Source organism: Scyliorhinus canicula, chromosome 16 (assembly GCF_902713615.1).
Source record: "Scyliorhinus canicula chromosome 16, sScyCan1.1, whole genome shotgun sequence".
Classification (NCBI taxonomy): domain Eukaryota; kingdom Metazoa; phylum Chordata; class Chondrichthyes; order Carcharhiniformes; family Scyliorhinidae; genus Scyliorhinus; species Scyliorhinus canicula.
The window spans coordinates 73,093,812-73,121,356 of NC_052161.1; the positions used below are offsets into that span (position 1 = coordinate 73,093,812).

Below are 27,545 nucleotides of genomic sequence, written 5' to 3' on the forward strand. Positions count from 1 at the left end.
GTGTACACAGGATAAGAAACATATATGCACATATATAGAAGAGAAGGGCACACCCAAACATACCAAAGAAAAGAAGATAGTAAATAGTAAAAAAAATAAAAAATAAAATAGAATAACTGGTAGGGTATTGTGCACCAGCTCAACAGCAGAAACTGTACACCTGCCAAAATTATTTACAACACACAAGTAGGACACTGTTTGCGGGGGGGGGGGGGGGGGGGGGCTGCCGTTCCTCGAAGAAGGCAGCCTCAAAGAAGGCTATCCAGTACTCCACAAGTCTGGGGCAAGACCAGAACCTGTGGACGTGGTTGGCCGGGCCTCCTGGTCACTGTTCACATCTATCCTCCACCTCCGGGAAGAACCTACTCATACAGGTTCTTGTCAAGTAGGCTCTATATACCACTTTTAGCTGCGTCAGGCTGAGCCTTGCGCACGTGGCGGTGGAGTTGACCCTATGCAGCGCTTCGCTCCAGAGTCCCCACCCTATCTCAATCCCCAGGTCGTCCTCCCATTTCTTTCTTGTTGCGTCCAGTACGGTGTCGGCCCTTTCTATCAGTTGGTCATACATGTCACTACAGTTTCCTTTGTCTAGTATGCTTGCGTCCAGTAGTTCTTCCAGTAGTGTCTGTCGTGGCGGTTGTGGGTACGTCCTTGTCTCCTTTCGCAGGAAGTTTTTGAGCGCTAAATACCTTAGCTCATTCCCCCTGGCTAGCTGGAATTTCTCTGTCAGTTCGTCCAGTGTTGCGATCCTGCCGTCCGTGTATAGGTCCCTGACTGTCAGTGTCCCTCCGTCCTGCCCCCACTATTTGAAGGTGGCGTCAGTCAGTACTGGTGTGAACCTATGGTTGTTGCAGATGGGAGCTTTGTCCGACATTTTGGTCAGGCCAAATTGCTGCCGTAGTTGGTTCCAGGATTGGAGGGTGGCTATCACCACCGGGCTACTGGAGTGTTTTTTGGGTGGGGATGGGACTGCTGCCGTGGCGAGGGCCCGGAGGGAGATCCCCATGCAGAAGGTCTCCTCTGCGCGCACCCACTCGGCTTATTCGTTCGGCCATCGCCGCCCAGTGGTAGAATTGTAGGTTTGGGAGGGCTAGCCCCCCCCCCTGGATTTTGTTTTTTGTTGGACCTTCTTTGGGAACCTAGCATCCCCCCCCCCCCCCCCCCCCCCCCCAATACGAACGCCATGATTAGCTTGTCCAGCGCTTTGAAAAAGGTCTTGGGGATGTAGATTGGAATGGATCTAAGTAGGAAGAGGTACCTGGGCAGTACGTTCATTTTGATCGTCTGGACTCTCCCCGTGAGGGAGAGTGGGAGTGTGTTCCATCTTTGCAGGTCCTTTTTTACTTACTCCGTCAGACTTGTGATGTTCCATTTGTGGATCGCTTTCCAGTCATGGGCTATTTGGATCCCCAGGTAGCGGAATTTGTGTCGGGCTTGTTTAAACGGCAGTCCTGTTAGTGCTGCCCCCCCCCCCCCCCCCCCCCACCTTACAGGGTGTACTGGGAAGATCTCGGTTTTGCTCATGTTGAGTTTGTAGTCTGAGAAGGCGTGAAACTCTTTCAGGAGCGCAATGATTCCGTCCATGCTGCTCTGTGGGTCCGAAATGTAGAGGAGCAGGTCATCTGCATAGAGTGAAACTCTGTGCTCTCTGCCACCCCTTTGGATCCCCCCTCCAGCTTTTTGCTGCTCTGAGCACGATTGCTAGTGGTTCGATCGCTAGAGCGAACAGCAGCGGGGACAGTGGGCATCCTTGTCTGGTGCCCCTGTGTAACTGGAAGTATTGGGAGTTGGTATTGTTGATCCGTACGCTTGCCATGGGAGCGTTATATAGGAGCTTTACCCAGGAGGTGAACCCTGTTCCAAGCCCGAACTGCTCCAGTACCTCTATCAGGTATTTCCATTCGACCCTATCGAAGGCCTTTTCTGCATCTAGGGAGACAATCGCCTCTGGTGTTCTCTCCCCGGAGGGGGTCAAGATCACGTTCAGCAGGTGCCTGATATTCGAGGTAAGCTGTCTACCTTTGACAAAGCCCGTCTGGTCCTCTGTGACCACCTCAGGTACACAGTCTTGTAGCATTTTGGCTAGGATTTGGGCCAGTATTTTGGCGTCTGCGTTCAGCAGTGAGATGGGTCTGTATGACCCACATTCCATTGGGTCTTTGTCTTTCTTAGGTATCAGTGAGATTGAGGCCTGTGCTAGCGTGGGTGGCAGTGTGCCCCAAGCTAGTGTGTCTGTGAACATCTCCTGCAGCTGCGGCGCCAGTGCTGTCACAAATTTTTTGTAGAAGTCCACCGGGAAGCCGTCTGGTCACGGCGCCTTCCCCGCCTACATGGAGCTAATGCTGTCCATGATCTCTCCCAGTGCTAGTGGTGCTTCCAAGCCCCGTTTTCTGCCCTCCCCCACGACTGGAATGTCCAGTCCATCAAGGAACCGTTTCATCCTGGACTCCCCACTTGGGGGCTCCGAGGTGTACAGCCCTTGGTAGAAGGCCTTGAAGGTTTTGTTAATCTTTTCTGGTTCTGTTTCTAACGTGCCTCTGGTATCCCTGATTTGTGCAATTTCTCTGGTGGCTGCCTGCTTTCTCAGCTGGTGTGCCAACAGGCGGCTGGCTTTGTCTCTGTGTTCGTAGAGGGTCCCACGTGCCTGGCGGAGTTGGTGCACTGCTTTCCTGGTGGAGAGCAGGTCAAAGTTCCTTTGTCGCTCTTTCCTCTCCGCCAGGAGCTCTACGGTTGGGGCCTTGGAGTATTTACGGTCTACCTCCAGTATGGAGTCGACCAGCTGCTGGCCTAGCCACCCTTTCCTCCCTATTGCTTCGCGCTTTGAAAGCGATGATTTCCCCTCTTAGTACAGCCTTTAGCACTTCCCAGAACGTGGAGGGTGAGACCTCCCCGTTCTGGTTGTTCTCTGTGTATTCTGCTATGGCCCGCGATATCCTTTCGTTGAAGGCCTTGTCAGCTAGTAAGGCACCGTCCAATCTCCATGTGGGGCGTTGGGCCTTGCCCGTCTCTAGCCGCACGTCCATGTAATGTGGAGCGTGGACTGATATCACAATTGCGGAGTATTCCACTTTGTCTATCCCCGGAAGCACCGTTTTCCCTACCACAAAGAAGTCAATTCTGGTGTATACGTTGTGTACTGGGGAGAAGAAGGAGAATTCCTTCTCCCCCGGGTGGGCGAACCTCCAGGGGTCCACCGCTCCCATCTGGTCCATAAAGAGACTGAGTTCCCTTGCCATGCTTGAGGTTTTCCCCGTTTTGGGGTTTGATCCTGTACACAGTTGAAGTCTCCCCCCCCCCCCCCCCCCCATGATTAGTCGATGCGTCGCTATGTCTGGGATTTCTGCCATGGTCTTCTTGATGAAGCTAGTGCCGTCCCAGTTGGGTGTGTACACGTTAACTAGTATTACCGGTGCCCCATCCAGGGCCCCGCTGACCATGACATACCGTCCCCCCGGGTCTGTAACCGTCTTTGTCGCCCTAAACATCGTCCTCTTGCCGATCAATATCGCCACCCCCTTGGCCCTTGACCCATAGCAGGAATGGTAGGTTTGTCCCACCCAGCCCTTTCTTACCCGCAGTCGGTCCTGCTCCCTCAGGTGTGTCTCTTGGAGGAAGACTATGTCGGCCCTCATATTTCTTAGGTGGGTGAGGACTCTGGATCTCTTCACTGGGCCGTTAAGTTCCCTCACGTTCCAGGTGACTATCCTGGTGGGGGGCTTCTGCCCCCTCGCTCCTGTGGGATTAACCATACTTACCTGGTGCCACTGCCTCCGGGGTTTCCCTTTGTTAGGGGGCCGTCCAAGATGGCCACTGTCACTGCTCTCTCCATGCGGTCGGGTCCCTGCGCTCCCGGGTTTCCTTTTGTCCCGGGGGCACCCCACATGGCCGCCCGCTGTGCATCCGCCACGCGGGTAGTCCCCTGCACTCTGGAGTCTCCCTTCGCCCAGAGACCTTACTGGGTGGGTGCTTGCAGCGATTCTTTGTTTCGATCCCTTGGCTGGGGCCACTTTGTAGTCCTATTCCTTTTCTAGCCTTGTTTGTCCCTCCTTCCTTGCCTCCCCCCCCCCCCCCCCCCCTCTCCCCGGTCTCTCCCTCCCTGTGTACCACCCCCCGGTCTCTTCCTTTCCCCCCCCTCCCATATACCCCTCCTTTGTCCCTCTTTCCCCTGTTCCTGTCCCCGTTTGCTCTCCCGTCTCTGTTGGGTGGTCCCCCCCCCCACCCCCTGCCTGGCACCTTCCCCCCTGTTGGGGGCACGCTGTGGCCCTGCTTCGTTGCATGCCCCCGGCGCTAGCTTTCCTGCTAGTACGGTGACCCCCCTCTCGGGAGTCTCGTTTCTCCCTTGCCCGGCCTCTGCGGTTTCCTGCCGCTCTTCCCCTATCCTAGCCTGCACTCCTCTTGCTTGCTCTCCCTTCTCTGCTACTCTCGTACCCTCGTGCTGGGGCCTGGCCTCCCACCTGAAGCGGTCCCTCGGGCAGTGGTTTGCTCTTTGTTCAGGGTGCTCTCGCCGTGGCAGGGGGGGCATGGCATTGCCTCACCCTTCCCCTCCCCCACGTCGGTGTGTTGTTGCCCCTTGCCAGGGGCGCCTCATTTCTACCTTCGCTGGTGGTTTTCCAGCCCGTGTCCCTCGACAAACTTGTTTGCTTCGGCGTGGGCTGTAAAGAAGTATTCTCTTTCTTGGTATGTGACCCAGAGTTTCGCTGGGTACAGCATAACAAAACGCACGTTGCTCTTGTGAAGAGCTGCTTTCGCTCTATTGAACTCTGACCGTCTCCTGGCTAGATCTGCCCCAATATCCTCGTAAATTCTAATGGCATGTCCTTCCCATTTGCAGGCTCTATTTTTCCTGGCCCAGCACTGGATTGTTTCCCTATCTTGGTACCGGTGCAGTTTAGCTATAACTGCTGTCGCGTGGTCTCCTGCCTTGGGCTTCAGGCGCAGCGACCGGTGTGCTCTGTCCATTTCTGGTGGGTTGGGAAAGAATTTCCTCCCCACTAAGTTGCCCAGCATCTCGGCCACGTATGTCGTGGGGTTTCTACCCTCGATCCCCTCTGGCAGGCCCACTATCCTGACATTTTGCCTTCTTGAGCAGTTTTCCTGGTCGTCCACTCTGCCCTTCAGGCTCCCCTGTGTTGTGCCCAGTCTCGCCACCTCCCTCTCCAGGGCCGTGATCCGGTCGCTCATGTCAGTCGCTGCTTTTCCCCCTTCCCTTTCTTTTTTCTTCCCCCCTTTTCTGGCCCCTTTTTTTTTGTTTCTTCTTCTCTCCTTCTTTCTCTCCTTTACCACTTTATTTTTCCTCTTTTATGAAACTCTTCTCAGGTAAACTTGTTTTGGGTGAGGAAAAAAAAAGTACGAAAAGAAAATTTTGTTTTTTCCCCCTCTCTTTAAAAGTTTTCTTTTCAGAGTTTGTTTTTGCAAAAGTTCTTTTTAACTTCCTTTTCCCTCACTCACCCAGGGTCAAGAGAGAGAGGCTTCTAGTTGGGAGTCCTTCTTTGTTTTTGCTTCGTGGTGGTCATCGCCGGTTTTGGGGGTTGGGGGGTGTTGGTCGGTTGGTCCCCGCTGCTTGGCCCGGGCCACCGCTTGTTGCACCCTGCGCTCTCCTGTTTGTGTGGTTGGGGGGGTCATGGGTTCAGCCCCCGCTTCAGTCCGGGCCGCTGCACCGATCCTGCCCTGCGCTCTGCTGTCATGGGCGGTTGTCGCCACCGCCGGATTGCTCCGCTCCCAAGGGCCCAGTTCCCCTGCTCCCGATTTCGCGGGACTTTAAAAAAAAAATTCCCCCTCCGGAGACCTCCTGAAAAAAGCCCCGACTTCGTGGACCTGCGGGAGCCCTTTTTTCTGTGACCGCTCCGCTCACGAATGCCACCGGAAGTCTTGAATGATGTTATAATCTCAGCCTCAATAACTACCTAATTGTAAAGCACACCACATCCTAGTGGTGTCCTGATTTGTTGTTTTCCTAGTCCCTATTCTCCGCCTGTGTTTACTTGCTACACCCAATGGAAAAACCCTCTCACCAGCAATCCACTCAATATATTCAATAAATTTGAACTTCACTATCAGGGCTTCCCCAAATTTCTCTTGACTGCGGAAAGTGCTATTATGTGGGCATATCTTTGTGACCTTCATCTCCCACTCCCAGTTCAGTTATAATAGCTGTTCTAGATCCTTTATATGGCTCTAATGTGCTCCATAGAAGGGCTTCACAATTGTATTTATTGTTATTTACGGTCACCATACATTATAATTCTTTGCCTTAAACGGTACTTGATTTTTGCTTTATAAATTTAGAGTACCCAATTCATTTTTTTCTAATTAAGGGGCAATTTAGCTTGGCCAATGCACCTACCCTGCACATCTTTGGGTTGTGGGGACGAAACCTACGCAGACACGGGGAGAATGTGTAAACTCCACAGTGACCCAGAGTCGGTATCGAACCTGGGACCTCGGTGCCGTGAGACAACAGTGCCAACCACTGCGCCACCGTGCTGCCCTAACATAGAACAGTACATGATGTGGAGATGCCGGCGTTGGACTGGGGTGAGCACAGTAAGAAGTCTTACAACACCAGGTTAAAGTCCAACAGGTTTGTTTCAAACACGAGCTTTCGGAGCACGGCTCCTTCTTCAGGTGAATGCCTGTCTATGTACATAGAACTATGTAGACTCAGGTCTATGTACATAGAACAGTACAGCACAGAACAAAATGGACAAATTTACTTTGCTCCAATGCCACATTGAACATTTTTACATTAATAATTTCTGGTGCTATTGAAAATATCACACAAAAATTATAGACTCAAAAGCAAGATGATTGTAAGTGGTATACGTATAATTTCTATCGTTCAGGCAACTAACTATTGTCACCGAGGCTTGTAAAAATCTTCCTCCCACCTAATGTAAATATAGACATATTGTAATGAAGTCCAGTATCCTTTTGATTATAATCAGAGTTTGTATCACTATTTAAAATAGATATTCTAGAATTTTGCCACGTGTTTTGTAAAAATTCAATGAGAACTTAACATATTTTCCTGGTCAAAAGTTGTTAGCATGACTGACATATTACCAATTTTGTACATCACAGTATTTTAATTAAAAATTTTCCTATTTGTACCATTTTATTTGAATTTATTATGGTATCGAAAGGCTGGGGAGAAAATTAATTGTGCCCCATATTCCCAATGGCCAGCCTAAATGAAGGTGTTCCACTTGGTCACCTTCATCTGTCACATGATGAGAGGTCATCTTAACTTCCAAAGATAAGTGCCCCCAATGGAATGTGCCGTGGGCGGCCTGGTAGCACAGTGGTTAGCACTGTTGCTACACAGCACCAGGGTCCCAGGAATGATTCGCAGCTTGGGTTACTGTCTGTGCAGAGTCTGCATGGGTTTCCTCCGGGTGCTTTTGTTTCCTCCCACAAGTCCCGAAAGACGTGCTTGTTCGGTGAATTGGACATTCTGAATTCTCCCTGTGTACTCCAACAGGTGCCGGAGTGTGGCGACTAGGGGATATTCACAGTAACTTCACTGCAGTGTTAATGTAAGCCGACTTGTGACACTAATAAAGATTATTATAGTTTTCCTGCCCAGCTTTCTCTTGTGCCATCTGTCAATCGGAAAAATATTTCCTCGCTTTCTTTGACTATTAATTTCCATTACAGTTTAATCATCTTCTGGGATGTACATACCCAAAACTTTTGCTCCTCATATATGTTTCAGAGTATAGAGTACAGTTAACCACTGATCATCATGAGAGCACATGCTGGCAGTTAATAAGACCATAGGATATAGGAGCAGAATTAGGCCATTCGAGTCTACTCCGCCATTCAATCATGGCTGACATGTTTCTCATCCCCATTCTCTTGCATTCTCTCCATAAACCCTGATCCCCTTCTCATGTTGCCATTGTTTATCAGTATATGCCACTAATGAAAATCAATGTTTGGGGCTTTCATATCACACCTGCAAGCAGCCTCCACATAAAGCTTTGGATACCCTACTGGTTTTCTGGCTCATGCTATCCTAAACATCAATTTTCATATGCCGGCACGATGTTGTGGGCATCACAGAGACGTGGCTGCAAAGGGATCAGGGCTGGGATCTAAATATCCAAGGATATGTGTTCTATCGAAAGGACAGGCAGATGGGCAAAGGGGATGGAGTTGCATTGTTAGTAAGGAATGGAGTTAAATCGATAGCAAGGCGCGATATAGGATCAGAAGGCATAGAATCTCTGTGGTAGAGTTGAGGAATTGCAAAGGTAAAAAGACCCTGATGGGAGTTATGCACAGTACCCCTAGCAGTAGTCAGGAGGTGGGGCAGAAAATAAATCAGGAGATAGAAAAGGCAAGTGAAAAAGGCAGTATCACAAATAATCATGGGACCTTCAACATGCAGGTGGACTGGGAAAATCAGGTTGGTAGTGGATCTAAGAAAAGGAATTTGTGGAATGTTTAAGAGATGGTTTTTTTGGAGCAGCTTGTGGTAGAGCCCACTAGGGAACTGGCAATTCTGGATTTGGTGTGTGTAATGAGGCAGACTTGATTAGGGAACTTAAGATGAAGGAACCCTTAGGGAGCAGTAACCACAATATGATAGAATTTACCCTGCAGTTTGAGAGGGAGAAGCTGCAATCAGATGTAACGGTATTAAAATAAATAAGGGTAACTACAAAGACATGAGGGAGGAGCTGGCCAGAGTTGATTGGAAGAGGAGCCTAGCAGGGAAGACATTGGAACAGCAATGGCAGAATTTTGGGGGGTTATTCGGGAGGCACAGCAGAAATTCAGCCCAAGGAGAAGGAAACATGCTAAAGGGAGGTCAAGGCATCCGTGGTTAATGAGGGGAGTCAAGGGCAGCATAAAAGCAAAAGAAAAAGCATACAAAGTGGTGAGGATTAGTGAGAAGCCAGAGGACTGGGAAGCCTTCAAAAGTGCGTGGAGACAACCAAAAAATACAATATGGGGAGAGAAGATGAAATATGAGTGCAAGCTAGCTAGTAATGTAAAAGAAGATAGAGTTTTTTTGCAATATATAAAAGGTAAGAGAGGCAAAAATAGACATTGGACCACTGGAAAACATGGCTGGAGAAGTAATAATAGGAGACAAAGAAATGTCAGACAAACGGAATAGTTACTTTGCATCAGTCTTCATGGTGGAACACATGTGGGATGCCAGAGCTCTAGGAGAATCAGGGGACAGAGGTGAGTGCAGTGGCCATCACTAAGGAGAAGGTTCTGACAAAACTGAAAGGTCTGAAGGTGGATAAGTCACCTAGACCGGATGGACTATACCCCAGAGTTCAAAAAGAGATAGCTCAGGAGATTGTGGAGGCATTGGTGGTGATCTTTCAGGAATCACTGTAGGCAGGAAGGGTCCGAGAGGACTGGAAAGTGGCTAATGCAACACCATTATTTAAGAAGGGAGGGAGGCAAATTATAGGCTGGTTAGCCTGACTTCGGTCATTGATAAGATTTTAGAGTCTGTTATTAAAGATGAGATCACGGAATACTTGGAAGTGCATGATAAAGTAGGACGGAGTCAGCACAGCTTTGTGAAAGGGAGGTCATGTCTGACAAATCTGTTAGAGCTCTTTGAGGAGGTAACAAGGAAGTTAAACAGTGGATGTGTTTTATTTAAATTTCCAGAAGGCCTTTGGCAAGGTGCCGCATGGGAGATTGTTAAATAAGTGAAGAGCCCATGGTGTTAAGGGTAAAATCCTGGCATGGATAGGGGATTGGCTGACTGGCAGAAGGCAGAGAGTGGGGATAAAGGGGTCTTTATGTGCCTAGGGGGTCTGTGCTGGGACCACAACTTTTCACAATATACATTAATGATCTGGAAGAAGAAACTGAAGGCATTGTTGCTAAGTTTGCAGATGATACAAAGATCTGGGACAGGTAGTATCGAAGAAGCAAGGGGGCTGCCAGAAAGATTTGGATAGGTTGGGAGAGTGGACAATGAAGTGGCAGATGAAATACAATGTGGAAAAGTGTGACATTATGCACTTTGGAAGGAGGAATTTAGGCATAGACTACTTTTTAAATGGGGAAATGCTTAGGAAATCAGAAACACAAAGTCCTTGTTCACTATTTCCTTAAGGTTAATGTGCAGTTTCAGTCAGCAATTAGGAAGGCAAATGCAATGTTAGCTGGCATTCATGTCAAGAGGGCTAGAATACAAGACCAGGGATGTACTTCTGAGGCTGCATAATGCTCTGGTCAGACCCCATTTGGAGTATTGTGAGCAATTTTGGGCCCCGTATCTGAGGAAAGATGTGCTGGCCTTGCAAAGGGTCTGGAGGAGGTTCACAAGAATAATCCCTGGAATTAACAGCTCGTCATATGAGGAACGGTTGAGGACTCTGGGTCTGTACTCGTTGAAGTTTAGAAGGATGAGGGGGGATCTTATTGAAACTTACAGGATAGAGTGGACGTGGAAAGGATGCTTCCACTTGTAGGAAGCAGAGGACACAATCTCAGACTAAAGGGACAATCCTTTAAAACAGAGATGAGGAGGAACTTCTTCAGCCAGGGGGTGGTGAATCTATGAAACTCTTTGCCGCAGAAAGCTGTGGAGGCCAAATCACTGAGTGTCTTTAAGACAGAGATGGATAGGTTCTTGACTAATTAGGGGATCAGGGGTTATGGGGAAACAGCAGGAGAATGGGGATGAGAAAATACCAGCCATAATAATAATAAATCGTTTATTGTCACAAGTAGGCTTCAATGAAGTTGCTGTGAAAAGCCCCTGTTGCCACATTCCAGTGCCTTTTCGGGGAGTCCGGAACGGGAATTGAACCCGCGCTGCTGGCATTGTTCTGCATTACAAGCCAGCTGTTTTGCCCACTGTGCTAAACCAGCCTCTGATTGAATGGCGGAGCAGACTCGATGGGCTGAGTGGCCTAATTCTGCTTCTATTTCTTATGGTCTTATGGGAGACATGAGCCAAAAACTGAGAGAAATGGCGATATGAATTAAGGCAAGCATGACAATCAGTGGCAAGTGCAGATTGACAGCAGACACTAAAACCAAAAATGACAACCTACAATAGCACCTGATAACTCCTTATATGCAGCACTTATGGCAGAAACTGCATTGCACAAATTAGTCTTTACAGCCATCAGTAAAAGTACATCATATGAAACTCTCCCATAGTCAATGGATTTGCTGCATGTCTAAGACCGCGGGTAGATGGAGTTATACCAGCTAGATCTGGAACTGAGCATTACTCTTCCCAAGAAGCATAACCCTCCGATAACATTGTTCATTTGTGCTTCTCAGACTGTGTGGATCTGGAATACCTCAAATCATGCATGCTGCACAAATGCTCCTGGTCGCACCACTTCTGTCCTCCAAATTATCATGTTACCTAGAAGTACTAATTCTTCAACTAATTTTCTTAATTAGTTGCTCTGGCTCTGCAGATCTTAACACAATCTCTCAAAATTATAAAGTTAGTTTGATTATTTTTTGACCTGAACCAAACAATTTTTCACATCTCAAAAGGCTTGCACAACATAGTTACACCATCAACTTGTTACCTTGGACCCGAACTCATGTTTACATACCGGCGGAAGTAGTAGAATCTGCAGAATACAGCTGACTGATTGAACTCCTCATTCTTCCGATAACGTACCATCCTACATTCTCTACACTTCTGAAGATTTGGTGCAATCTCAGAGCATGAGCCATCTTGCAGAAAAGGTTCTCCAGTCTGCTTCAGCTTCTTAACTTTTCGCCAGTCCTTCAACACTGACCGTGGTAAACCATCTGCAAAAGTGGAACAGTTGTATTGAAGACTGTGGCATGGTTAAGAACCAACAAAATTCTAGTTTACTCAAAAGATAGGTAACTCACTTTGGGTGTCCTTTACTTATTCTGCAAATCACCTAGCCCTCCAAAGAACTGACAACCTGAGAAATCAGACTCATTTCTTTTAACGAGCGCTAACATAATGTCCTTTTTCTACACCTTGTAATAATGATTTGAAGTAGTAGTTTCATCTAATGTGGATGATAACAGTATTGAGTAAAAATACTTTACCAATGAACTTACAGGTTTAAATCTGGCAGCATGAAACCCTTATTTGAATAGGAAACCCGGCACATTTTATCTTGCTTAAAAAAAAGACACAAGCTATCGAAGCTTTTCGTCTTGCACTCATCAGGAGACACAGGAATACCAACATTTGGTATCCTTGATTCTATCCCGATGAGTGCTAGATGAAAATCTTCAACAGCATGGCTTTTTTTACAAGCAGTACTCAAGTTCTGGAGTACCAAGTGACAAAGGGCACGATTCTCCCAGCCCCGCGCCGGAGAATCATCGCTACTGCGCCAGGCCGCCCCGACGCACGATACTCTGAGGTGCGGGGAATCAGTGCCATTTGCACTGGCGCGTTTGATGCGGCGCCGGTCGCGGGCTGCTGTACGCGTCGGGGCCGCCGATTCTCCAGTCCGAATGGGCCGAGTGGAAAAGGCAGAGTCCCGCCAGCGCCATCCACACCTGGTCGCTGCCGGCGGGAAATCTGCGCGAAGGGTCGGGGACAGCTTGTGGGAGGGGGGCTCCGTCCCCGGCGAGGGCCTCCGATGGGGTCTGGCCTGCGATTGGGGCACACCGATCGACGGGCCGGCCTCTGCCCCCCTGGGCCTACTTTGTTGTGCTTCCGGCCCTAGAACCCCCGCACCATGTTGCATCGGGGCCGGAGCGTTCAGTAAGGCCACCGCGCATGCGCGGATTGACATGTCACCACTGTGCATGCACGGGTTGGCGCCGTCTCAGTGCGCGGCAGGAGGTAAGGCTGGAGCGGCGTGAACCGCTCCAGCACCGTGCTACGGGGGCCAGATTCGCTACTGCCCGCGCCCGTTTCCTGCCATCATGAAACGCAACGGCGTTCACGATGGCGCGGACACTCTGTTCCACGATCGGAGAATCGCACCCAAAATGTATCCGTACTTCGAAGTTGACAGGTCGATGTAGGAGTAGAAAGTCTTTATAAAGCTGGAAAGTGCAGCAAAAAATCTATCCAATCTGACTGCTAAAAAATAATTATTCCCAAATGATGCTTCTAATTAACGGGGAGGTGATAATTGGAACCCCCAAATGTCACAAGGTGAATGAAGGCATCCTTTCTTGTTCAAGAAAACAATCTCCAACACACAAGTAACCCTTGTATCTCGTTTGATGTGTATGGCACAAAGTGAGTGAGCTTAACATTCAAATGAAACAACTGGATAACGATAGCAATTCTTGGAATGGCACTTCAGCTAGCTCCAACAGCCTGCATTGGGTAAACCTTCTGCAGCTGTAGCATCTGTTATTTTGGACAATTCCACATCTGCTTGTGTACAGGTACCAAGGTGAAGGTCCTGAGATTAGTGCTTCATAGGTGCTGGTGGGAGTCAGGCTACTGAACACAAGAGTTAAGTTATCTACCGATTCCTCAGATAAGGTTTCAATGGCTGGGGGCACAGTGCTAAACAAGGTTCCCAATTGGGGATTTGGTGACAGGCATGTTATTGCGTTGCTCTACGAGAAAATACATATTTTATTCTTTTCATGAGATGTGGGCATCACTAGCAAGGCCAATATTTGTTTCCCATCCCTGACTTAGAAGGTGATGGTGAGCCATCTTCTTGAAGAACTGCAGTCCATCTCAAGTAAGTACAGCTGCAATACTGTTAAGAAGGGAGTTCCAGGTTTTTGACCAAGTGACAGTGAAGGAACGGTGACATTGTTCAAAGTCAGGATGGTGTGTCGCTTGGAGGGGCAGTTGCGGATGGTGATGTCCATCTGCTGCGCTTGTCCTTTGAAATGGTAGAGGTTGTCAGTTTGGAAGGTTCAGGTGAAAGAACCTTGATGAGATTCTGCAATGTCTCTAGCAGATGGTACACACTGGCTGTCATTGTGCATCTGTGGTGCAGGGAATACATTTTTAAGATGTGATGTGGGACCAATCAAGCATGTTGTTTTGTCCTGGAGGGTGTCCAGCTTCTTGTGCTGTTGGAGCTGGACTCATCCAGAAAGTGGAGACTATTCCATCACACTACTGAATTGTGTCTTGTAGATGGTGGACAGGCTTTGGGGAGTCAGGAGGTACATTAACTCTGCAGAATTTCCCTTTGACCTGATCTTATCAGCATTTAAATGGCTGGCCCAGTTCAATTTATGGTAAATGGTAACCCCAGGATATTAATGGTGGGGGAATTCAGCAATTGTAATACCGTTGAATGTTAAAGGGAGGTGGTTAGATTCCCTCTTGTTGGAGATCGTCATTGCACAGCATTTGTATAGCACGAATCTTACTTACTTTCATGTTAATGGCTTCATTCAGATTTGTGAGCAACTTTCTATTGAGGATGTGTGATAAAATCAACCAAGATCAAAACAGAGCATAAAAAGGCTATGGGGACTTAAGTAGGCACTGGCAGGACAAAGACATTGCCAGTCAGCAAACTGTACATTGCGCAAATGGAATCAATACCAGAAGTGTCGGACAGCTGTTGAACTCAAGGAGGAACATGTGGAGGACACGTTGTTGCTGGGATATAAATTAAGCTGCTTCAAGACTTAGTTGCTGCATCTTCACAAATAAATTCCAGTAAAGATTTTTCATCCTTTTGGGATTAAACTAGAGTCAACAAGAAGCATTTATATAGCATTACTTGATGCATTAAAATGTCCAAGATCCCCTCACAGGATGACAGACAAAATTTGCCATTGAACCAAATAAAGGATATAATTGGACAGATGACAAAGGCTGTGTCAAAGATGAGGGGCGGGATTCTCCACAATCCTGCGCCAAAATCGCGTTTGGCACGGGGATGGAGCGTATTGGCCGTCGGGAACCTGGTGTGACGGCTGCGGACCTGGTGGGGGGGCGGCAGGGATCGAGGGATGGCCAGGGCAGCGATTGGGCAGCTCGGATCCGCGGGCATACACCATTTCGGTGGGGCATACATTCTCGAAGTTGATCTGCTGTCCGAGTCCGCCATCGCACACGGCGCGGCCGCCTAAGGACGCCGCCATGCGCATGAGTGGACTCCCAACCAGAAGTGCGGGGACCCTGCAGACCAGAAGCACTCCGGGGCCCTGCCAGCCCCTTGCAGATACGAGAATCGTCCTTGACTGGCATGGGGACATAGCCCCATTTTTGGAGAATACAGCCATAGAATTTAAATAGTGTCTTAAAGGAGGACAGAAGTGGAGAGGCAGTGAGATTATCATAGAATTTACAGTGTAGGAGGCCATTCAGCCCAATACGTCTGCACCGGCCCTTAGAAAGAGTACCCTACTTAAGCCCACACCTCCCCCTATCCCCATAACCCAGTAACCCCACCTAACCTTTTTGGACACCAAGGGCAATTTAGCACAGCCAATCCACCTAACTTTCACATCTTTGGACTGTGGGAGGAAAGGGGAGCATTAGAAGGAAACCCACGCAGAAACCCACAGAGAGAGCGAGTTTATGGTCTAGACAGCTGACAGAAAGGGAGCAAAGGAAAGCAAGATGCTCAAATGGCCAGAATTGAAGGAACAGAGTTCTTGGAGAGTTGTAGAACTGAAGGAATAATGGACATAGGGAGGGGTGAGGCCACAGAGGGATTTGAAAACAAAGATATGAATGTTAAAACTTAAACAATGCCAGAATAGGATCCAACTAGGTCAGCGAGCACAGAAGAGGTGAATGGAACTTGGGAGAGAGTGAGGGTGTGGATAGTAGAGCTAATGAGTAACTCCATTGTGTGAAGATGAAAGGTTGGCCAGGAATGCACTGCAATAGTGGGGAGTAATTTCAATCTTCCCATCATTAGCGAATAAAAATTTGAAATCACGCAATGCAATGGCAGATTGCATGCCTTGTCTGAGCCCAGCTTTAAGAGATAGGACAATTCATCATATTATTAGCTCTGTGGATGTACCTAAACCGCACAGATTGCTGCAGTTTAAGGTGGTATGTCACCATCTTCTTAAGTACAATTAGGAATGGACAATAAAATACTCTCCTTTCCAGCAGACACAAATCTCAAGAATGATTTTTTTTTTTAAATTACTCTCGTTGTTGTTCAGAGCTTGATTTAGATTTCAATTTAATGCCAGAAACAGGGTTCCCAAGGCTTTGGAAACCTGGCAGCAAAATGGAGAAAGGAATGACTGGGTCAAGTGGATAAGTGTTTTCCATCACACTATTTGAGAGCCAGAATGAGCAGCAGTGCCACCCTGCAGTGAGCCCCAAATAAACAATTTGGTGTGATCAGCTGATATTAGTTTTTGCAACCTTTCCCTCGCCCCAGGTTGGTGGGTGTTTTATCCCGTAATCTCTGCTCAACACCCCTCTATGACCAACGATCTTTGCTAAACCTTATGCTCATTCTTCACATTATTTGCAAAGCATCTCTTCTTCCCAGATTAATGGGGACTGTCCACACTTGTAGCCATCAACTGCATGATTTCTCATCCACAGGTAGGAAACAAAATTTTAAAATTACATTGAGTTCTTGTCTTAATTTAGCAGGTCCTTTCATTTCTAGGTTACATCCAACAAGGATTTTAAACTTCTGAGTTGGGGGGAAGGGAAAGTGAAAGCGACAGGGAGCATGGAGTTAAATGGCAAGATACGCAGGAGGATAACATGTAGGCAGGTGGATTTAAGCTTGAGGCAGACTAGGAATTCAACAAAAAGGAAGGATAACTTTGGACATCTTAGGACTTCCAATATCTGTAATGATAAGAAAGTTAGCATTAAGGCACTTTACCTGAATGCTCGTAGCATTTGTAACAAAGTAGACGAACTAATGGCACAGATCATCGTGAATGATTATGATGTGGTAGGCATCACAGAGACATGGCTGCAGGGGGTTCAGGACTGGCAGTTAAACATCCAAGGATATACAACCTATCGAAAAGACAGGGAGGTGGGCCGAGGGGGTGGGGTTGCCTTGTTAGTTAAGAACAAAATTAAATCTATGGCACTAAACGACATAGGGTCGGATGATGTGGAGTCTGTGTGGGTAGAATTAAGGAACCACAAAGGCAAAAAAACCATAATGGGAGTTATGTACAGACCTCCTAACAGTGGTCAGGACCAGGGGCGCAACATGTACCGGGAAATAGAAAAGGCATGTCAGAAAGGCAAGGTCACGGTGATCATGGGGGACTTCAATATGCAGGTGGATTGGGTAAATAACGTAGCCAGTGGATCCAAAGAAAAGGAATTCATGGAATGCTTACAAGATGGCTTTTTGGAACAGCTTGTCATGGAGCCCACAAGGGAGCAGGCTATTCTGGACCTAGTGCTATGTAATGAACCAGACTTTATAAAAGATCTTAAAGTAAGGGAACACTTAGGAAGCAGCGATCATAATATGGTTGAGTTCAGTCTGCAGTTTGAAAGAGAGAAGGCAAAATCGGATGTAATGGTGTTACAGTTAAATAAAGGTAATTACGAGGGCATGAGAGAGGAACTGGCGAAAATCGACTGGAAGCAGACCCTAGTGGGGAAGACAGCAGAGCAAAAATGGCAGGAGTTTGTATGCATAATTGAGGACACTGTACAGAGGTTCATCCCCAAGAAAAGAAAGATTATCCGGGGAGGGATTAGACAGCCATGGCTGACAAAGGAGGTCAGGAAATGTATCAAAGAAAAAGAGAGATCCTATAAAGTGGCCAAAAGCACTGGGAAATCAGAAGATTGGGAAGGCTATAAAAACAAACAGAGGTTAACAAAGAGACAAATAAGGAAGGAGAGGATCAAATATGAAGGCAGGCTAGCCAGTAATATAAGAAATGATAGTAAAAGTTTCTTTCAATACATAAGAAACAAACGACAGGCCAAAGTAGACATTGGGCCAATTCAAACTGATTCCGGAAGGCTAGTGATGGGAGACAAGGAAATGGCTGGAGAACTTAATAAGTACTTTGCGTCTGTCTTCACAGTGGAAGACATGAGTAATATCCCAAAAATTATAGAGGGTCAGGGGGCTGAGTTGAGTATGGTTGCCATTACAAAAGAGATGGTGCTAAAAAAGCTAAAAGGTCTTAAAATTGACAAATCTCCTGGCCCCGATGGGCTACACCCTAGAGTTCTGAGGGAGGTGGCTGAAGAAATAGCGGAAGCGTTGGTTGAGATCTTTCAAAAATCACTGGAGTCAGGGAAAGTCCCGGACGATTGGAAGATCGCTGTTGTAACCCCCTTGTTCAAGAAAGGATCAAGACAAAAGATGGAAAATTATAGGCCAATTAGCCTAACCTCGGTTGTTGGTAAAATTCTAGAATCGATCGTTAAGGATGAGATTTCTAAATTCTTGGAAGAGCAGGGTCGGATTAGAACATTTAGTAAGGGGAGGTCGTGCCTGACGAACCTGTTAGAATTCTTTGAGGAGGTGACAAGTAGGTTAGACCAGGGAAACCCAGTGGATGTGGTCTATCTGGATTTCCAAAAGGCTTTTGATAAGGTGCCACACAGGAGACTGCTGAGTAAGGTGAGGGCCCATGGTGTTCGAGGTGAGCTACTGGCATGGGTTGAGGATTGGCTGTCTGACAGAAGGCAGAGAGTTGGGATAAAAGGTTCTTTTTCGGAATGGCAGCCGGTGACCAGCGGTGTCCCACAGGGTTCAGTGTTGGGGCCGCAGCTGTTCACCATATATATTAATGATCTGGATGAAGGGACTGGGGGTATTCTAGCGAAGTTTGCCGATGATACGAAGTTAGGTGGTCAGGCAGGTAGTGCTGAGGAAGTGGGGAGGCTGCAGAAGGATCCAGACAGTTTGGGAGAGTGGTGCAGGAAATGGCTGATGCAATTCAACGTGAGAAAATGTGAGGTCTTGCACTTTGGAAAAAAGAATCCAAGCATAGACTACTTTCTAAACGGTGAGAAAATTCATAATGCCAAAGTACAAAGGGATCTGGGAGTGCTAGTCGAGGATTTCCTAAAGGTAAACATGCAGGTTGAATCTGTGATTAAGAAAGCGAATGCAATGTTGTCATTTATCTCAAGAGGGTTGGAATATAAAAGCAGCGATGTGCTACTGAGAATTTATAAGGCTCTGGTTAGGCCCCATTTGGAGTACTGTGTCCAGTTTTGGGCCCCACATCTCAGGAAGGACATACTGGCACTAGAGCGTGTCCAGCGGAGATTCACACGGATGATCCCTGGAATGGCGGGTCTAACATATGATGAACGGCTGAGGATCCTGGGATTGTATTCATTGGAGTTTAGAAGGTTAAGGGGAGATCTAATAGAAACTTACAAGATAATACATGGCTTAGAAAGGGTGGACGCAAAGAAACTGTTTCCGTTAGGCGAGGAGACGAGGACCCGTGGGCACAGCCTTAGAATTAGAGGGGGTAAATTCAGAACAGAAATGCGGAGACATTTCTTCAGCCAGAGAGTGGTGGGCCTGTGGAATTCATTGCCGCGGAGTGCAGTGGAGGCCGGGACGCTAAATGGCTTCAAGGCAGAGATAGATAAATTCTTGATGTCGCGAGGAATTAAGGGCTACGGGGAGAATGCTGGTAGGTGGAGTTGAAATGCCCATCAGCCATGATTGAATGGCGGAGTGGACTCGATGGGCCGAATGGCCTTTCTTCCACTCCTATGTCTTATGGTCTTAACACTTTGACAAACATGCTCCCTCCAATAAGTATCAGGGCCATTAACTCGAAGGTTTCTCTATGCTAGGAAATATTGAACATCAGTATTCTTACAATCGGGATCCAATCATGGTCCTTCAAGAGGTTTCCACATTTCTAAACGTCAAGCCATAATGCAAGAACGTATCCCCAAGTATTGTGCAAGTTGTTTTGGTGGGATGGATATTTGGGCCGTGATTCTCCGCTACGCGCAGAGGAATTCCTGATGCGGCGGAGATTGTGGTAAAAGCTATTGCAATCCTCCGGAGCCCCGCTGGCAGTGGCATCGAGGTTCGTTCCTCGCACGGGCAGGAAGATGCAAATGGGTCATTTGAACCCATTAGCTTCCTATTAATGGGCTGGACAACGGATTTTCCCCTCCTCCATGATTCTCTGGTCTTCTCGGCTGTAATTCACGCGGGTATGGATTGGTGTAAATGTTTGCCAGCATGGCCCTGACATGGTGAGCCAAGGGGAAAGTATTTAACATAAAGTCTATCATAAGGCCCCCCTCCCCCAACAACACAAATCCTGCCCACCTCACCCCTCCCATCAGACTCCCCCACCAGTGACCTCTACCAGAGACACCCCCATGTCATTGACTCCCCCCCATATCAGAGACCCCCGATATCAGAGACCCCCTGATATCAGTGACGCCCCCGATATCAGAAATCCCCCCGATATCAGAAACCCCCCCGATATCAGAAACCCCCCCACATCAGAGACCCCCCACATCAGAGACCCCCCACATCAGAGACCCCCCACATCAGAGACCCCCACATCAGAGAGCCCCACATCAGAGAGCCCCACATCAGAGAGCCCCACATCAGAGACCCCTACATCAGAGAGCCCCACATCAGAGACCCCCACATCAGAGACCCCCACATCAGAGACCCCCACATCAGAGACCCCCACATCAGAGACCCCCACATCAGAGACCCCCACATCAGAGACCCCCACATCAGAGACCCCCACATCAGAGACCCCCACATCAGAGACCCCCACATCAGAGACCCCCACATCAGAGACCCTCTGCCCCCACATCAGAGACCCCCACATCAGAGACCCTCTGCCCCCACATCAGAGACCCTTTGCCCCAACATCAGAGACCCCACAAAGGTGAATAGAAGCCTCGCAAATCAAAGGATCCGAGGGGGTTTAAAGTCTTGAGACGTGGTTTTGTCTTTCTATGAACTATCAGCTGCTGCTTTCCACGCCTCTGTCTGAGGCAGCATGTGCAAGGGACAGGTCCACGAAAAAGCAGTGATTTTTCACTGTTTCTGCCTGGACTGCTCTTTGGCTTCCAGGCAAGGGTGAATGATGGGGCCGGGGCAGGGTTGGGCCACCCTCATGCGCGTGTCCTGTGGGGGGCAGGGTGAGCCAGCAATTCTCGTGGTTGGCGGAGGGGAGGTGGAGGAGGGTGCCCCTATTCATCAGCGGGTGAGGGGGGTGTGGGTAAGAGAAGGCCACCGTCCTCAGTATTGGGCCAGCCACTCAAAATGGCAGCAGGATTGGGAATTTGCATGGCTTCACTTCTGGGCGCCACTTGAAAGACAGCGCAAACGAGAAGCGATTCACCTCCGGTGGGAGAACATAGTTGCACAACTGGAGAATCCTGCCCTTGGTAGTCAAAAACATATTTAAAAACAAGAAGATGGTAACAATTGGTGCTCAAGGTGGATTAGACCGAGTTAACGCTAACAAGGCAAGTTACAGTGCACAGCTATGTTCAAAAAACAAAATTATATTCCCTATATTTTATCCCTTTGGCTGAAGGCATTGATTTGTGCGAAACGTGGTTCTACCAGCACCGGACTCCCAGCACTTTACCCAAGCAATAATGGATCACGTGAGTGAGACAAGTGCGGACAGGGCATTTGGCTGAAGGTGGGTACTACAGCAGGGTCTGGCAATGTCATTGGCCAAAGCCAAATGCAAATAAGTGCACTTCCTCAATGGGAGTGGCTTGATGGTAGTCAGGAAAACAAACTAGTCACTTTAAAACTAACGCCCTGTTGGCATCAGCCATCTCAGAACAGCTGAGCGACTGAATCTGAGATCTTCCTGTCCTGTGGGTTGGCATTCCAGATGGCAATGATGAAAAAAATAACGTACCCAAAGTCACATCAGGAAAGTTTGCCTAATTTGTCATAACCAAAGTCGCAGCCTATCATTGATTCTTGGCTGACATGAATATGAATGGAGAGTTATCATCCAATGTATGTATTTAATGTTCGAAAACATTAGCATTAACTTTCCGGAATCTGATGAGTTGAAGCAAATGCTTAAATTTCACTGAGACTCATGAGACAATTCACGAGTGAAACTGTTTTGGGACTGAAGCAGATTTTCATACTGAGTTATTAATTAACAGCAGAGAAAAAAACTGAAACATGGTGAAATAGTCGGATCTCTAACACACAAGATAAAAATAAATGCAGCCGTTATCTCCAAGAAAGGCATTGCGGGGTTCTGTGAAAATTGCCAACTGCCATAAAAGCACTAATGTCATTCAGCAAAAGAGCTGCTATTTCTTTCTGATCTGCCCCGCACGTGGCCCCAATGCCACATTATGCAGCTGACGCCCAAGATCCTCAGGGAAAGCAAGGAAAGATAGTAAATACCGCCTTGTCTGCATAACCATATTCCAAGAACAAATGAATAAATCTAAAAGATTAACACATCACTCAAATGCTTAATTGTATATCTATACGAGACTACAATACTGTTATCAACTCACCAGAACAACCAATTGCGTGCATACACAGTTCCGTCGATTTTAATGGACACTGTACACCTAATGTCGTACCAAATAGACTTTCAAAAGTGATAAATTCCATGCAGCGCTACACATTTAAAATTTAAAGGAAATTACTCAGTCATATGCTCCTTTATAATTTACTTGCACATTAATATTTTGAATCCATAAACCGATTGGAATAAATTACACATTTTAATTGAAATCTACTGTACTTACCACTCTGAAGTTTAATTTTGTTCTTCTCCTTTTCTTTTGTATTTCTGTATACAGTACTACAAGGTTTAACTTCCTCCTCTTCTTTCTCAGCATCAGCCTTTCGCTTTTGCAAGTCATTTTGCCTCTTTTTATAAGTTGGCTTAGGTTTTCGTTTGACCCGATGCTCAGATTTATTTTCACTTTCATCTGAAGCATCACTTTCAGATCCAGATTCATAAATTCTTTTTGTTCCTCTTCTCGTTTTTCTTTCTTCCTGCTCATTTTTCTCTTCCTCAGATTGTCCTGTTTTGTGCACATCATTTGATGTGGAAGCTAATGGATGAACTGGAATTAAGTTCTTTGTGTCTTTCCCTGTGGTTTCTGTATTTTCCACTTTACTTGTATTTTTATCTTCTTCAGAGTGTCTAGTTAGCCAGGCTTTTTTAAGTTTTGTGTGATAACTAGATTGAATAGTCTGACCATTGGTGACAGTATTTGCTTTCCAGGGTACATCTATTGTTCCAGTATTATTAGGAGAGAGAGATGCTGCACTTTTTTCACTTTTAAGGCTTGCTGATTCAATGCTATGAGCATTAGTGCTTCCAGAATGAGCCATAGCCAGCGCTGCCTTGTGCTTTTTCAGCTGGTAATAATCAATTGTATTTGATACTCCCGTGTTATTCTGTGTAGTGCTTCCTGCTCTGGCAGTAGCTGTTGAAAGAATGGCAGCGGATGTGGTGCTAATTCTGCATTCCTGTATCTGTGATCCGAAATGAGTTGAAGTTTTGGGAGCGACATGTCCTGTTACACTGTTAGTGAGTGTAGTGTACGAGGAACAATAGGTTATATTTGTTTCACTGCCACTCAAAATTTTAGTTTCTGCAGCTGCAGAAGCTGAGTGGTCAGTCTTGCTATTGCACAAGTTGGTGACAGCCACAGATTTGGAATTGTTGTCTGGAAGTAAAGCTTTAAAGTTTTTTTCATGCTCTGCACCTGTAGTGTCCAAGTTCACAGTATGCAAATTGGTTCTCCATACTTCTTTGATTTTAGAAGCTTTAAGGTCATCTACTGGATTTGAATGCATTAACAAACTTTCTCCTCCAGAGTGCTTTGAGTTGGTTTGCATTTCTACTTTATTTTCTTGTCTAGCAATGGAATGTGGTTTTACAATAACAGATGCTGGGGCAGCTTTGCACTTATTCTCCAAGTGGCAAACTGGTTTACCAGTTTTCCAGACGTCAAGTGAGGCAATTGCAGGATTATGCACACATATTTTCCCTCCAGCCCTTGGCTCTGGTAGTAAAGTAGGAGGTTTCTGCAGTTCAGAAATCTTAGCAGCATTTACAGGCTGTATTGGAGTTAGGGTTGGTGGAGATAGATTGCGATAATTACCTTCTCTGCGCTCTGTAACGTGATGAGATGAAGACTGGTAAACTGGAGCCCTATGTAAAGATGGCATACCTCTCAGAGGGTTTGAGGATGAAATTGATAACTGTTCCCTGGTCCGCCCGTGATCAATATTATTTGAGCTCATAGGCTGAGAAGTCACTTGGTGGGAAAATTGTTCTGTAATTTTGCCAACTAACCCTTCACTCTCAGGATGATGTTTAATAAGTGGAGGTGGTTTGGACAGAGTCTTGTTATATGAAAGGAGAGTAGGTGTTGAAGAATTTGTTTTCTCAGCGTAAGGATGTACTGTGTCTTTAGACAGATATAATCTAGGTGGTTCATTTACAACACTGTTTGACAAAGTAGTAAAATAGTTGCTCTGGGGCATAGAATGAGGTACTGAATTCTTTGATGTATAAAATTCTATTGCACAATGTTCTGTTTCTCTATCTTGCTTTATGCTCTGGGGTTTTGGACCGTCAGCAGGTAAGGACGGTATTCTAGAATAGGCATCTTTTGCAACTTCATTTATCTTGACTGTGGAAGCAAAACGAGCAACTTCAATGCTCTCCTGCAGAATCCGACGTCTCTCTTCATTGTATTTGTTGTGACTTTCACTTTGTTCTTGGGGTGATCTTTTCTCCTTATTCTGACAAAAGGCAGTGCTCGTAAACCCTCGGACCAGCTGACTTTCCAGCCCATGTGAATGTCTATCATGGTTAAATTCAAGTTTCATCTGTGCAGTAGTAACCAAACGTTTGGAATTAACTGAAGCTTTTTTGTCAATTTCTCTATTTAAAAAAAAAGAAAGTTTAAAAATTATGCATGGTGTTTTACAGAAGTAATCTTCATGTATCATGGAAATCGCATATTTTCAACTTGCCACAATCATTTTTCTTCAACTATTTGTTTACGAATACTGAAAGGCACAACGCAAGAGATATTTTTACTTCACAACACATCTTGGTTTTTTTTATCTAATGCAGCAATACTGAAATTCAATTGAGAATGAATCCATGTACCACACTGCATAAAGAATTTGTTTTTGACAGTTTACAGACATAGTGGGTGTGATTTTCCAACCATGTTGTGCCCAGTGCTGATCCCATTCTGCCAGGTGCATAGCGGGAGGCCAAAAACAGATTTTGCGCTGGGCTCAAACGTGACGCAACTGACACACCAAGTCGACACGATCTGGATCATACACTCTCTTTTAATGAGCCATTGCGTAATTTAAGTATGTGCAGCTCGTTGAAGGCTGCAATCGCCCGGCTCACAGTAGTCACCGGTCGCACCTCAGGGCGGCGCGAATTAGTACTGGTCTCCAAAAACAGAGACCAGATGTGGAGCCCCCGGTTGGTCAGGGACAGGGGACGGACAAACCCAGCACCGTAGTGGTGCCCGAGTGCCAATTTGGCTCTGCTAAGGGGTGAGGCCTGCAGGTGGCCATACCCATGAAAGGGGGGGGGCCTCAGCGACCTCACTTTGAGGGGGGGGGGTGTTTATGGGTTTAGAGCCGGGTCACCCTCATGCCTAGGTGGTGTGACAGTGAGTGTGTACATGAAGAGAGGGAATGGTTCACAAGGACTTTTAGTAATTGAGGGGGGAGGGGAGAGAGAGAGAGAGAAGGTTGAAGGTTCGGGTGTTGCCCATGTCTGCGGGGATCAAGATGTCATGGATAGGGGTATGTGGGAGACCCTCAACCTCAATTTGAGATCTGGGCACCCTTTAAAAATGGTGCAGAATCTCTGGGAGCCAGTCTTGCCAACGTCTTTAGTTCCGCTCTGCAGAAGTGTAGGATTTTCAAGTGAGAAACTCTCCAAGCAAATGATTAAGTGTGAGTGAATACTGGTCTGGATCACGCCCAAAAACCCGGCGGGATCACCCGCAAAACCTGCCCAAAATGACATTTTTTGGGAGAATTGCACCTAGCATGTTATAATGTTTTCAAGTAGAAATAAAGAACTTGCATTCATATAGCACCTCTCACGATTTTAGGACATCCCAAAGCATGTCACAGCCAATTGTACTTGTAAAGTATAGATAGACACTGCTGTAATAGAGGAAATGCAGGAGCCAATTTTCACAATGCACAACAAACAATGTGATTATCACCAGATAATCAGTTTATTCAGGGAAAAAAGTCACTTTTAAGGAACCATTGATACTATTATCCAGTGGAGAAACTGCCCGGATGTTGCACGAGAATGAACTTACCATGAGGTTATAAGTGGTCAACGTTATTTTTTTAAATAAATTTAGAATAACCAATTCATTTTTTCCAATTAAGGGACACTTTAGCGTGGCCAATTCATCTACCCGGCACATCTTTGGGTTGTGGGGGCGAAACCCTCACAAACATGGGGAGAATGTGCAAACTCCACACAGACAGTGACCCAGAGCCGGGGTCCTCAGCACCGTAGGCAGCAATGCTAACCACTACACCACCATGCTGCCCTGGTCAACATTATTAAGGAGCACGGGCAGCATGGTGGCACAGTGGTTAGCATTGTTGCCCACGGCGCTGAGGACCCGGGTTCGAATCCCGTCCGTGGATCACTGTCCGTGAGGAGTTTGCACATTCTCCCGTGTCTGCATGGGTTCCACCCCCACAACCCAAAAAATGTGCAGCATAGGTGGATTGGCCACGCAAAATTGCCCCTTAATTGGAAAAAATAATTGGGCACTCTAAATTTATTTAAAAAAAACATTATTAAGGAGTAAAACAGGACAGCAACATCAGTGCCATATATGCAGTTAGAAAGAAGTTGCCTGAGCTGGGTACATACCCACGAGGCACAAGAGAAAAAAAATAAAGATTTCCAATTCTCATTTAAGTGAACTTTACGCCATACTAAAAGTGAATCATTGCCAAACAATCTCTTCAGCACTAAAAATTTTATTCTTCCATCCTCAGTGAATTATTTGGCATTCTAACATACACTTCCTAGTTTAGGCTGCGTTTCTCAGTATGGACTGTTCCATGCAATTGGTTAAGGAGACATGCTATTGTTTGTCCTGTTCACACAAGTCCAGATCTCCTGCGAATGATACCAAGCTGGTTTGGCTCTCTACTGCAGGTTGCAGTGATAAAGCCATTCGGAAATCTCAGTCTAAGTGTAATGAATGGCTAGCTCTGTCTGTTTACTGCTGACAGCAAAATACAGGCAATTATTCTATCCTCCTATATAGCACCACTCCCAAAAATGTTTTAATTGTGTCACAGAAGGGAATGCTTACTCTTTCTGATGATCAACAGTTGCCTTTGACAAAGGTGGACTAGAATGAGAGGATAATTTCAAGGGTCGATGAGGTTCAGCACTGGCAGGGCGGACAGGGATGTGGCTCAGTAACCCCAGACTGTCAGCTGAGGTCACAGTGGTATGCTGAGGTAGCCAAGGACTGGATGCATTCTGTTACAAAAACACAGATGGTTATACAAATGAATGTTACATTCTCTGAAGTTGACTGCAAAACCTTTGAATGCAATCATTTGCTCACGTGCAAATACAATTTGTTTTTCACAAAATTAAAGCACCAATGACAACGAAAAACATACAAAAAATTAAAAGAA

The 27,545-nt window shown here is 46.6% G+C and overlaps 1 protein-coding gene across 1 annotated transcript in view; it reads right to left on the minus strand.

Moving 5' to 3' along the window:
- Positions 1 to 27,545, minus strand: part of jmjd1cb (jumonji domain containing 1Cb) — a 499,252-nt gene that overhangs the window by 72,403 nt on the left and 399,304 nt on the right. Inside the window, 3 exon segments of the mRNA XM_038773498.1 lie at positions 11,565 to 11,766; positions 22,604 to 24,762; positions 27,212 to 27,384. Of these exon segments, the coding sequence (XP_038629426.1) occupies positions 11,565 to 11,766; positions 22,604 to 24,762; positions 27,212 to 27,384 (2,534 nt within the window).